The sequence below is a fragment of the Pteropus medius genome, unplaced genomic scaffold (genome assembly GCF_902729225.1).
Source record: "Pteropus medius unplaced genomic scaffold, Ma_sr-lr_union100, whole genome shotgun sequence".
Classification (NCBI taxonomy): Eukaryota; Metazoa; Chordata; class Mammalia; order Chiroptera; family Pteropodidae; genus Pteropus; species Pteropus medius.
Genome location: NW_024349804.1, coordinates 6,575,621 through 6,589,506, shown reverse-complemented (window position 1 = coordinate 6,589,506; position 13,886 = coordinate 6,575,621). Strand labels below are relative to the sequence as shown.

Here is a 13,886-nt window from a genome sequence, read left to right as displayed (position 1 = left end):
AAAAAATATGCTGTGAATACACATCTGCCATTAAGAACTAAGTATCCTTACCCCGTGCCAATTTTAGGATGAGAGAATGAAGAGAGAAAGTGGGAAGGTTCCAGAAACCAGAGCAGGAGATTAGATTCTTTTTTTATCCAACAGGTAACATTTAAAGATTCTCTACTGTTTGAAAAGCTATTGAAAACTGGGATGGTAAAGGGACCACAGTATGGGAATCTCTGGCAGAAGAGCCAAGTTCTGGCTCTCTAGGTCGCTCAATGTCTTCGTCTCTACCAAAAAAAAAAAAGGTCACTATAACGCCCGCGTCTGGCTCACAAGAGGATGGAGTGAGACACTGTCACCCAGTCCCACTTGGCAAATATCAACCACGGGCCTCCTTCTGTCCCTTATCATGGCAGGCACAGAGGCTACAGAGAAAAATATGACAGTCTTCCCCCTCCATGAGCTTACAGATGGTCCTGATTTATGAAAGAATTTTATAAACTGCAAAGCACTATCAGAATGCTTGTCATTTTAACTCATTAGCCAACCCACGAAGTTATTGTTGGACATGTTTGAAAAACCGCCAAGACAAGAATCCACTCACTAAGTATCTGACTCATTTTTTTTCCCCTCGATTTATAATATCATAGCAAGAATTACTTATTTTGGACTAAAAATTGGAATCTGTCACTGTCTCTTTTTACACAAAACTACAGCTACTATCGGAGGGTCTTGAAAAAATTTTTTTTCTCCTGTCCAAAGGGAAAGAAGTAACAAACAAAATTGCATTTCAAAACCAGGGACGGTAGGAAGAGGAACGGTTTCCTATGAGTTCCTTGTTTCCCTGGGGAGGGATCATCTTCCCTTTTCCTCCTGAAGGCTCTGAATGAAGATCGCACCAATTAAACAGTGCCCTGCTTGGCAACAATGCCCAGAGCTAAAAATAGGAAGAACATAGGGGAAACACCAATTGTCAAGGGATACAATGGGACCTCAGGAAGGATATTGCAAACATCTCAGAAGAAACAGACCACTTCTTAGAACTTCCTTAAGCGATGTCACTGAGGCAGTGCTGAAGATAAGCCTGGATTCAATAAATCTTTACTATTTCCATGGCTAGACCTGCTTGCATGAACTGCTAGACCATTTTCTTAAATAAGGCATGGTGCTGACCTGACGTTAATTTAGCAAGGTAATTATTAAGTGAAAAATGAACCTGAATAGTAACTCTCATAATTACTGATTTTAGGCCTATCGTTAAAACAAACAAACAAACAAACAAACAAAAAACAAAAAAACAGGGCTCTAAGTACTAAAACATTTTACAGGAAATAAATTCGGGTATGGTATCTAGTAGTATGGAGAACGATTAAGGATATAATTAGCAGTTTATTTACCTAATCTGCCAAATACCATATATCATTTCTTACGGTTCTATTCAAGAGAAGCAAATAAGCATGGAAATGTTATTTTATGCAGACAACTTTGAAAAAGTTCATTATTATTGATTTTTTTTTTTAAGCTTGAAAGTTGAACTTTTCCTAAATGTCTCAATTGAAAACTGAGTAAGTACACTTTATGAAATGCTAGTACTACTCACATATAGGACATGACAAACATTTCCAGAAGAAATTTTACATAGACAAATGTATTTCTCAGGTAACTAAATTCCGTTTTTGGACTATTTTCAAAGCTCTTATTAATTCTGCAACACACACAAATAGTCTTTTCACCGAGGACCATCTCAAGTGGTTGATTTTGATCTGGAATAGAAGATAACATGGAGCTACCATGTGTATCTGAGAAAATACCTTCCCAAGCATTACTGACAAGGCTTGCCTCACAATTAGATTCTAGAAGAACTCCTTTATCTTCTCATTGTTCTCAGTGTAACTAACCCATTTTGGCATAGCGAATGATGTATTTTTCAAAGTAAAACAAAGACAATCAAATTGCAAATAAAATTATTCAAAGGCAGGACTCAGTAAGACGCATGAGTCTTTAGAAAAGCATATAAAAATAATGAAATACTCTTTTTGTTCCAGATAATATGAAGAACTTATGTCATAAAAAGGAAGCGGCTTTATTACTGTGCTCCCACATGACCTTGCTTCCTCCTCTACGGATCTTCAAAATGATTAGTGTCAGTTGTCAATTTCAAGTCCTCCTGACTTGTTGAAAAGCCAAAGATAGATGTTGCATCAGAAAAGTTCCCATCGAAAAGTATATTAAAGATCACATCAATTGGGAAAGTATCAACTTCATAATAATAAATAAGCACACTGTAATCGTTGTGTGAGCTGATTCCCTTGGATTGAATAATAAAAGCAAAATACATGAAGTCTCCAAGTTCTGTAAGCTCTTGAATTTGAATATTCCAATATGACTACCTTGATTAAACAATAAATAATGAAACACATCCTGATGGGTGATTTTGTCATGAAGCCTCTACATTCTTAATGAAATCCACCTGAGTACTGCTTAATCTAGTTGTAGAAGAAGGCTAATTTAAACTGACTTCAACAAATGCTTTATTTTACCCCCTTTTCACAAATACGATAAGTTCACAACCCAGAAGTAAACATGACACAGAAGTAAAGATTAAGCTATACATGGGCTTGTGGGGAGGATGCCTCAAATCAGTTCCCTCCAATAATTAGAACACTATAAGCCAATATTATACATAAGAATTGCTGCATACATCGCAGCTTAAAACATTTCTCAAAACACTTTATGTTAAAAAAATAAAAACGATACCAGTATTACCTTTGAATATGGAGCCCAAACACGGACTGGTGGTGAGCGTGATGAAGTACAGTTCATAAACAGTGGCAGAGGCGCCTGTCTGAAAAGATCTGTACGAAAAGTCCTAGAAACAATAGCTCTCTAGACCTCTAGCTCCTCTAGGTAAGAGATTTTCTGCATTCATCTTCTTTTCCCCGGGGTACAGAAAGATGACACATGGACAGTCCTTGAGAAAGGTTCAATAAACAAATTGGTGTTTCCACTGAAATTAAGTCCATTAAGATCCGTTCAGTACAAAGATTCATGTACCTAGTCAACCAATGCTAAGGACGACTAAGTCTATGAAATTCGATGACAGAATTGGACTTACAGAAGGCTGGCAGAATAACTATGTAGTCAAATGTTCTATCAATCCATGACCTGAAGTATTAAAAAAAAAAATCTGTCCTAGTGTTGTAGGTTGGATAAATGTGATTTTAGTTTGGTGTTCAAAATGTCTGAGTCTCCAGTCCTGGTTCCGTTTGTGGACGAATTTCCAAATTGCTCGGTGACATTTCTGTTACTCAATAATACAAATGAGTTGCTGCGACTTGAGATTGTGATGGGAGAAACATACTAATAAATGAGAAATATTATATATGCAATAATGGGCCTATGGGCTAATGATACAGATACCGTGGGTCATATCTGTACTATTTACCAGTGCTATATCATTTATGCAGTCCATATATCTTCACTGAAAGCCTTGTATTTGCAAGGTATTGCGGTGGTTGTTTATTGTCATGGCTTTAGGAAACTAAAGATTTTGGAAGGTTGGAAAGAAGCCTTGGACAGCCTAAGTCTTTTTCCAGTGGAAGCAAATTTGGTCACTCCCTTCTCAATGCCCTGTGGTATCTGCTTGCCTCACCCTTCCAGCGTCGAGGCTATGGCATCAGAGCCGAGTGTTTCTGTGTCTGTCTCTCTTGTTAAACTGTAAGCTCCTTCAAGACGGGCAATATGTCACACTCGTGTGTGTGCTCAGCACCTGCCCAAATGCTGGCATAGTCAACTGTGGAAGGCCTGCAGTATGAACGTTGGATGTAAATTCAGGAGAGCTCCCACCCTCTGCTGAGGTGTTTCCTTCTGTAGATGGGACTCATGAGCATAGTCAGTAGACATAAACAGAGGCAAGACTTCTGTGAATAAGAGGACTGGGTAAATCTCTTAGGTTTTTTTTCATATAATGTGCCATGAGCACACCCACTGTAGCCGCTCTGGAATTATCAAGATTTCATATTTGAGCATGAACTGGGATCCTTCAGGTATGGCTGCCAGATTTAACAGAGAAAAGCACAGGATGCCCAGTTAACTTTGAATTTCAGATGAACAACAGAAAATTTTGTGGTATAACATTTTATTTTTTATTACATATTATGTAGCAACCTTACCTTTAAGATGATGAGTAAAAGGGGGTAAAGGGGATCAAATGAGATGTATTTCAATTATTTTTTTTCATGCAGAACATTTATTTTTTTCTAGCCCCCAGACAATAAATTTTAGTAGCACCATCTGTCATTCTGATAATAAAAAGTTTGTCACAATTATTCTGTTACCTACTGTGGGGTAGTGCCACCTTGGTTTGAAAACCATAAGGAAGATATAAGAGTAGGAACGTACTGCATGACACCAAGAGTCAGGAAATGCTTGTATCAGAGCCCCATAAATATCACAGTCACACAGAGTCTCAAAAACAACCCTTAATGTCAATTCTCCGGTTAGTACATCATTCAGACCTCGACGAGGCTCTTAACGGCAGTTATAGGCCTGACTTGCTCAAGCCTGTATACGTGGCAATGAATTTTATCCTTCTGAGAAATTCAATAATCTTCCCAGATTTGTAACAGCTTGCTTTATAAACAGAAAACAAAAAGTCATCACATCCTAAAGATCAATTACAAATTCGGTGATAATTGCACCTTCAACTTGCATCGCACTTTAAATTTATTCAAAGCACATTTATGTCCATTATCTAATGTAATCATTAGCACAGTATTTATTAGCGATGAGAGAATGGAACGTCTGCTCAATCTATTGTTATGGCCAATTTGCAACTCTTGATATCATCAATTTGAAACCACAAATGGGAAAGGATTCGGTCTCCTTTTTCCTCTTCAGAAGTCTGTCAGTTCACTGATCAGTTGTACCCATTCTCTCATCCTTTTTTTTTTATAACTTGTCCCAAATTTTGTATTGTTGCAAAAAATATTTTCTTTTTGAGCTACTTAGCTGATTACGTTAATTTAAGGTGAGAGTTTTAAATAAAATGAAATCAAAAGTAAATGAAAATATGTGCGAGGAACGGCCTTCCTCTCAAGAAACTTTCTGCCCTGTGATGATGTTTGGCAAATAGCAAGAACTCAGTGAGTTCTGAATGAATCAATCAATGCACGAGTACAGGAACCAATGAACTTCAAATGATAGTCTGCTTTAATCTTAATTTAATTTCCTCCAAATCTTGCCGGCCTAATGAAGACTGCTGTTGAAAAGGGTCACTCACTAAAACCACAAGTTCAGGAGCTAGAGTGATCCAGACGCCATTTACTGCCAGTCTATGGAAAGAAAATCATTTTCTGGAGTCACTGGAGACAAAGGCATCTCTGTCGTTATGCAACAAAGTGCCACACTCATCCAGTAACTAACCATCAGGGATTACTCTGAGGCGATGCATTCTTTTCTCTGAGATACATTTTTTAATGCAATCGAAGTTCATTTCCCTTTATTTGGTCCTCAGCAAACAAGCTATGGAGCCCAAGGTACCCAGCACAGGGGCCAGCACTCGATAAGGTTCAATAGCTCCTTGCTCTCTGAGCGCAGTGGGTGATGGAAACCTCACTCTCTGTTGGACAAGTGTCGTAATTTCAATAGCTTGAGACTTGTTTGTTTAAATCACATCTTTCGTTAATATCAGGTTTTCTCCCAATCAATTAAGAATTAAATTCTTAAACTGTCCATATAGAAAGAAGACAGGTCTGATCTGGCTTTGCCCACAGCCAGAGATTTTCCTGCTATGTGCCAAGTGACTGAATGAATAAAACTAACCTAGATTTTAATTCAAAGTCGCTGGTGGTGTATCATACATTTAACTCATTCTCTTAGTCATTCATCCATTCATTCAGTCGTGCAATAAGTTTTTATTGTGTGCTTTCCATGGGCATCACTAAGCTGTACGAGTCACTTAATGTTATTTAAGTAATCTGAAGATACTTGTGAAGACAAGTATCCTATGATGCTGGTATTACTGCTACCTGGAGGTTACGTGTGAAGAAAGTGAGGTCTAATGTCACGTCACGTGCCTTACATTGCACAACTGCGGCGGAACAAAGACTCGAAGTTAAGTTGCGTGGATCCGAAGTTCATGATTTTGATCTCTATGCCATAAAAAAAAAAAAAAATTAAAAAATTAGAGGAGTTTTCAGAGGAACAAAGTTACTTTATGGAGGAAGAGTCCCCAGGACCAGCTGGCATATGTCTCGTGAGAAAGATCAGAGTTTTTAAGCACTGACCACAGGAACCTGTGCCTTTCCACCTCTCAGGTGGACTCCCTCGAGATGCGATTCACACAAAAGTCACATGCCCAGAATCCGGCCTTGTGATTCCCTTCTCCCGCGTGTGACACGGCACGCTCTTTGCATGAAATTTTTCTAATGGCCACATCCTGCCACACTAGTTGAGTGTGGTGTCAAAGCACCTATGCATGTATTTAAGGAGCGACGCTCCTAGAACTATATATATTTTATTGTAGAATATATTAGAAAGAGAGAAAGAAAAGAGAGGCAGCAATGCTTTCAGAATGGCTACGTAGAAAGCACGGGAAGGACACAGCTGAATGAAGTGAACCTGCAAAAAGCAGGAGAACAATAGTAACCAGAGATGGTGAAGCTACGTGGGCATCATGGAAGTTTCTCTCCCGTAGAAGGACACATCCAAATATAGAGCACATAAAAACACACCTTACAAGGAAAACATTTAAGAACTTGAGTTAATATCGCAATGCCATCAGAGCTTTCAAAAAAAAGAGAGAGAGAGAAAGGTAGGAAGAAAACATAAAAGAGAAACAGAAAGTGCAGAAAAGACTCCACAGAGGGACTAATTTGTGGTTCTTCAGATTATGCAATGGGACTTGATGACTAAGGCAAATAGAAGGAAATAATGGGATGAAAAGTGGGGACATGTCCTAAAACAACTTTGTACTTCTGGAGAGTAAAATGCCCCCTCAACGGCCACGGCGTAAGTATGAAGGAAAGGGCATGCCAGAAATCCTTATTCCAAACAGAATACAGAAGTCAAGACGGAATAGCAAGTGTGCGATAGAAAATTGCTGAAACCCATGAACCTCAAAATTCCAAATAATAGTTATAGGTTTGATGACAATTGTATCTGGACCACCCTGGGCCTCAACCTATAGGCAGCAGTGTGCTCATGGAGATTCAGTCGAATAACGACAGCTGTTCAGAAGCATTTACATGGTGCCACAGACTCTGTGAGAACTTTACGTGCATCATCTCATCAAACCGTCACTTTGCAGCTGAGACCACTGATGCCGCATCAGTGACTTGGGCAAAAACGTACCAGGAATGAAAGACAAAGCTGGATCTGAACCCAGGTACCAGGCCTGAGCCCCTGCCGGAACCACACACCTTTCCCTAAAAAGTAGTTCAATAGGAAGTGCCCCCAAACGAGACGGCATTTTAGTAGTCATATCATTTTTTACCCTAATTTTCAAGCGATGCCAACCTAGATGTGTTTTCGACTGCGTGTGGGAGTCCTTAGCCCCTCACAGAGTACAGAGTCCCTCACACACTCGGGCTCCCTCCTCCCTCACGGCACCGAGTCCCCAGAGCTAGAGCGGGTTTCTGCGGGAGAAGGCCTGGGATGAGGTCAGTGCTGCGTTTCAGGAGGAACCGCCTGTCCACCGGAGACGTCCTCGGGGCTCCCGGCTGACCAGCGAGGCTCTGCAGCGAACACTGCACACTGGGTGTGCTTGATGAGTGCCACCGAATGGCAAGCCCCTCCAGTGACATGCAGAAGCCACGGCGATGCCAAGGCCATGCGCCGTCAACAGTGACAACGGTGACAGCAGTCAACGCGGACTGCCGCGTGCTTCAAAGAGTCCAGGGTGTTTTTATTGTTTTATCTCACTTAATTTTCACCACAAGCCAGTGGGGGCAGTAGTACGCCCGTTTTACAGAGGAAATGGAGCTCTGTGTACCAATCGCAACGCAGATTAAAACCGAAGAATGTTCGAATTGCACCCTCACGCCCTTTCTACTGCACCACGTGGCCCCCCAGCCTGTCCCAGGCCATGCAACGCAGCAGCGAGTCCTCCACGCACCTCTCCCCGCAAAGAACTACTTCCTGACTGAGCCGGAACCACGCGTTTCCCGCAGATGGGGAACACGGCCAAAGTGGATCCGGACATGGCCTGAGGGTGTCACCAGTCCCTGTACGAGGACAGAGAAGAGTGTGGGGCACAATTCTGCTACCTGCCTCAAAAAGGAGGAGAAGAAAATCAACACTTGCTTGAAGCTAACCACAAGCAATCAACCTAAGAATGATCTTTTTGGTACAAGACAGGGAAGGATAATCACACAGACAATGGGAAGTAAGTGTGCGAAGTATGAGTGCAGAGGGCTTTCGGGACTGCACACTTCTTCTCGCCTGTCCTTGTCTGTCAAACAAGACACGGTAATTGTTTGTGACTTATGTTCCTAGAGATGTGTGGGCTGTCGAGTCCATTTCTTTCCCCTTAGCTATGGGAGGATGTAGGGGTAGGATGGGGGCAGAGGAAGGAGGACACCCTGACTTTGACTTTGAAGTCAGTCGACCTGAGGCCCAGGGACTCATCAGCTGGAACTCTGGACCAAATTTCCATCTTCAGAAAAGGGGCTTTTCAGCTCTGATGGTCCTTAGCCACTGGCCTGCTGACAACAAGAAAATCACCTTCCCAACTCAAGGGTCCACCTACCCCAAGGAGAAAATTACCTCCCTAAAACTCCTGGCATCTCCAGCTGCTGGAGGAACACTTTCCCAAGGCTCAGCAAGGCGGGGGCCGGAAGGGGACCTCAGGGTTGTGTCACCCAACTCCTGACATGTTCCGTAACCTGTCCATCTGGCGCCTCTCATGCCAGCCCCTGCCATCCCATCTTCTAGGAGGACGTTGGCAGTCTGCATCTCACCCCATCATGTCCCACCTGGGGAGGGGTCACACCTTATCAGGAGAGTGGGGACTGGGGTGAGTGGCGAAACACAATCAGTACAGAGGCGCTCTCTGAAAGGAAGAGCCACGTGCCTCTCAAAGGATGATTATTTCCTGAAGTAGTACCCTGCTCCCTCCGCCACACCGGAAGTAGATCAGACGACATCCTAGGGCTCATCTGAAAACTCCAGCAGAACATGGGGATTCAATTCCTCCAGTTAAAAAAGTCCAAAGATCTTGGTAAAGGGATTGTTTTGCCAACATTCTGTTCGGTGATTTAAACTTTCCTCCCAAAAGTCAAATCATGCCTTCAATTATTTAGTCAGCAAATATTTATTGAGCACCTATTATGTGCGAGTTCCTGTATTCGTCTGAGAATTCAGCAGTAAGTAAAATACAGTCCCTGTCCATATGGAGATAACATTCTAATGGTGGGTGACAGACAGCAAATATATAATCGAACACATATTACAGGATCCATGTAGCTTAGCGATAAGATTTCTTAGAGCCAGAGGGACCCTCTAAAAAACACAGAGGTAGAGAAGGAGAAAGAACAGGTTTTTCCAGTAAGGGCTAAAGAAATCTCATCTGGAATATTTCTTGGTACCTAGAATGAAAGCAATTTGGGGACATGTTTTACATATACAAATATAATAGCCAAGTCTTATTTTCTTCCTCAGAAATGCAAAGATCTCAGCTCCCTGGGAGGTCTCAAGGAAGAGCTGCAGCCAGCAGCTGGGGCCAGCAGGTGTTTTCCCAGCCTGGCACTGTGTGCCTGGACTGCGAATGGGTTAAGGTGGCAGCGCCCGGGCTCGGAGCGCTGCATAAACAGCATGCGTCAGGCGTTCTAAGCAAGCTTCATCTTCCCTCTCTCCCAGTCCTAGGCTGTCAATCAGCTGTCACTCGCCCGCACATCAGCAGCGTGTGCACATCACCAGGCTGTCAGCAAAGCAGCTGATGAGACTCAGCTCCGAGCTGTCAATCATCTTTGTTTCTCTTCTCCGCTCGGGAAATATTTTGGCTCAGAGAAACAAAGAAACCTGGGCGATATCGACTCAGTCAGGCATTCCTCCCGTTCATGGACATCAGATCTTAAAGAGGCGCTGATCATACCTCACCCCCAAATGATGTTGGGGATGGACAGACGGAAGATCAGGAATCTGTTTCATTAGTACAGGCTTTGAAACTGTAATTCTTAGTTGCCAAAACAGACCCTGATGGATCCCCAAACCGAAACAGAAAAAAAAAAACAACAACAAAAAACAAAAAACAAAGCATAGGAACAAAAAAACATACAATAATGATAACTTGGAGTTATCTGAGCTTACGCCTCAGGAAAAAGAAGAAGAAGAAGAAGAGGATGGATGACTGCGTGATTCAAAATTCTTCGCCATTGATCAGACAAGCTTTTGGGGAGAGAAATTGTTGGATTGCCGAGTTCATTTCTCTCCCAGGGACTCTTCAGAAACAGCAGCTTCAGAGCCCAAGTCTCCTACTCTCTCGCGCAGGAGGTTACGCGGGGGCACCCACACCCAGGAAAGCAAGTTAACTCCTCAAGACCCCCATGAAGCGGGCTTGCCAGTGCTTGCAACAGGAGTCATGTTGAATAAAGATACTCAAAAACAGCCAGTTGTCTGGCATATTAGCTGTCCCTCTCACCCAAAATATTTATTAACAATGTCCCACGCCTCTAAAAGCCCAAAATACACAGATCTAGAGATGCTCCTGGCGATGAATTTCAATAGCGTAGCAACTCCAAGTTACCCTCCTACCCCAGTTTGCCGCTATTGCAAATCACTGTGCATATATTAGCATAATTAACCAACTCATCATGCAATAGATCCCAATCCTACTATGCTGTCTAAAGTCCCCTAAAATTTAAAAAAAAAAAAAGAAAAGAAAAGAAAGAAAGAAAAAAGAAACAGTTGTTGTACTTTATGGATTTAAATAAATTTAGCATCAATGAAATGTTAATCATATTTATCGAGAGCCCTATTGTCTATCAACTGTGCTACGCTCTGGGTTGACCCATTCAAACATACTACGGCTGGCTCCATCACCATCTCCATATTTGTGACATTTGGGATGTTTCACCCTCTGACAGACCCTTTCATATGTGCATCCCTGATTTCTGAAAACACATCTCTCTCTGATCTAACCGGACATTAATTGCTTTTGTGCTGATGTATCTGTGCCTCTCAGCCTTATAGCAGAACTAGCAAATCTGATCTCTGACAAGTTGGCTGAACCTAATCAGGACAGATCAGCTGTTACCCAAGGTGCCACAGGCTGTAATTCGAGGATCCTTACAGAGTTATCACTTGGCGGAAAGACAAGGAACTATAATTCTGTCAACGCCAATCCAAAACTGTATGTTCAAAGCAGCTGCGTCCTCCCCTGCTCCCCAGAAAAGATAGCACTTGTCAAATAAATACCTGAGATAATTCATAAGAGGGAATTAGAAGGATGTGGCTGATACAGTGACTGTGAGGGATTTTTTTAAAGGAACCTTCAGAAGCAGAACATTGGGTATAAAGTGTAAGCTGTCAAGGATAAGGGAAGGCAGGGGGAGTACAGGGAAGAGACGGATGGAAAGTCTCCACAATTCAGCTCCCACTTATTATCGAGTGACTTGGTTCATATTTGCCTCGCTCACTAAACAGGCAAGTGCCCAAACATTCAGAGCCTGGAAGGAGATCTCTCATGGCCAGCTCGGGCTGCCATCGGTTACAATGCCTCAATCAGAAGCTAGAGCATCATCAGGGGTGGGGGTATTATGGTCTGGCTGTCAGCACCATCCCACGGTTTTTCTTGAGTGGCGCAAAAAAGATGGAGTATTAGAAAAATAAACTTCTTTCTTACTGTATCGCTTTGGTCCATCTTCCAAACAAAATGAAAGGGTTAATGTGGCATCATCTTCAAAAAACTCCGTGGCGAACGCGTCCCACCAGAGGTTGTCGCTGTCCTGCAAAGACACAGGTCATTTATTTAACAGGCGAGAGTGGACAATATCTCAAAGAGGAAAAGCAAAGGGAAAGAAGAAAGGACGCCCAGTCATTGCTCGCTTGTTCCTGAGCATGTGTGTGTGGGTGTTCCAGAAGGGGAGCTGGGGCTATGTGGTCACTCTGCAAATCGATTGCCTCAAACAAGGACCAAATTCCAAGTCAATAAATGAGTTAATGCAAACCGAATGAAAATTAATTTTGGAGGACATATCGGGGGAGATTGAATAAATTTAGTATGGAGCACAATGACTTTTTAACAAAAGGGTTTGCATTTAATGTAAAAGCACATTCGACTTTTCTTCTCTTTCGCTTTGCTCTTTTAAGAGTCCAATTTTACAAACAGAAACCACACTATTACAATGAGGTTAAGGAGAGTAAATATTTAAAACATTATTTATTCCAAAACGGTGTGTGTGGCTCATAGCCCTACTCTATGCAAATATTCCTATAAGAGACACAGGTATAGCTACATGGATGTATATAGATAGATGTTTAGGCGCAAGCAACCATCACATGCATGTCCATTGTTCTTGAGGATTGCCTTAAGATTATGGCAATCGCTTGCATGTTACTAAAACAATTATTAAAAATGGAGCAGTTCAGCAGAATTTTTAATTCCGTTTGTTTGCCTTGGGTCGAGTGTTTCCCTTGATCATCCAGAAAACACTTTGGAATTGGCCCAGTTCTAGGTAGTGAAAAATCACTGCTTCTCTCCATGGGCGGGGGCAGGGGCGAGGGTCTCCTGTAACAGGAACTAGGAAGGTTCTCAAGAGTGTCACATTTAAAAAGGGGAATCGACCCCCGGCCTCATGCTCTGTATTGTGCCTGATTTAGCCCCAAATTCTTAAGCACGGTCTTTTTCCAGAGAATTGTTGGTTAGGGCCAGACTTCAGGCTGAGATGTTTCTCAGCTGCCTGTCAGAGTGGGGAGGTGGGGACAGAAGAGGGCCTGCTGCTCCCCACTCGGGGGTCCCACCGCCACGTCCCTGGCAGAGATATCACAAGCCTCTCTTCTTCCCATTAAGTTGTTCTGCTTATGACAGCATTAAGTTGTTGTCACTGGCAAGCCTCAGGAACAAGCCTTCAGTCTTGGCAAGAATATTTAAGGGGCCACTGAAGATTGATGCCGTCTTCTTTCCAGAAAAGAAGAAAGTCAGACAAATGTATTTTTTGGTCTCTTTTTCTCTGGCCTCTTCCCAATCACCACACCAAAAGCCATCACTTTCCTTAGTAAAGACACAGTAAATATAAAAGCACTCAGGGGTAATTCATGGCTCCGCAAACAAACTACACATTTTTCTCCTTTTGAAAATAAATATTAATTGAGCACTTGTGACGTGCAGGCCCTCAGAATATACGGCTGGATAAGAGATTAGTTTCTCCCCTCAGAGGGATCCAAACCCACTAGCAGGATTCAGCCAAGCCAGCGCCTAACAGGCAGCCTTGCTCCATACCTGAGACCAGAGGACCGGGCTTGGGTGGGGTGAAAGCTGTCAGAGCTTCTAGAAAAATCAGTGGCTTTGAAAGGGGAAGAAGCAGCTGGGGAAATAAACCCTATTTGGGAACCTGGATGCACTGGCTTACTTTACTTCAAATTGTTACCCAGTTGGATAAAGAATAATAGTTAACATTCACTGAGCCTTTACCGCATGCCAACCACTATTCTAAGTGCTTCATGTGTATTTTCCCACTTACTCTTTCCCTACCTCCCCGTCTCTTGCTTTGTTTTTTTCTCTCTCTCTACAGTATAATATAATTTTCTTGTGAGCAGGGGTTCTGTTTTGCTCAGTGCTCTACCTCCCAGGTCCTCGAACTGTGGCAAGCCCACGGCGTTACTCAATAAAAGATGTTTAGTGTGTGAATAAAGCTGCTCATCTTATCATCCCTACTTTACAACTGCAGAAGCCGAAGCTTAGG

General features: G+C 42.4%; 1 protein-coding gene across 10 annotated transcripts in view; it reads right to left on the bottom strand.

Annotated features, from left to right (window-relative positions):
- LDB2 (LIM domain binding 2) overlaps positions 1–13,886 on the bottom strand; it is a 335,132-nt gene that overhangs the window by 202,144 nt on the left and 119,102 nt on the right. For all 10 annotated transcript variants that reach the window (XM_039838125.1, XM_039838127.1, XM_039838126.1 and 7 more), the window contains exon 2: positions 11,828–11,930. In XM_039838125.1, coding sequence (XP_039694059.1) covers positions 11,828–11,930 — 103 coding nt within the window. The remainder of the gene's footprint in view (positions 1–11,827; positions 11,931–13,886) is intronic.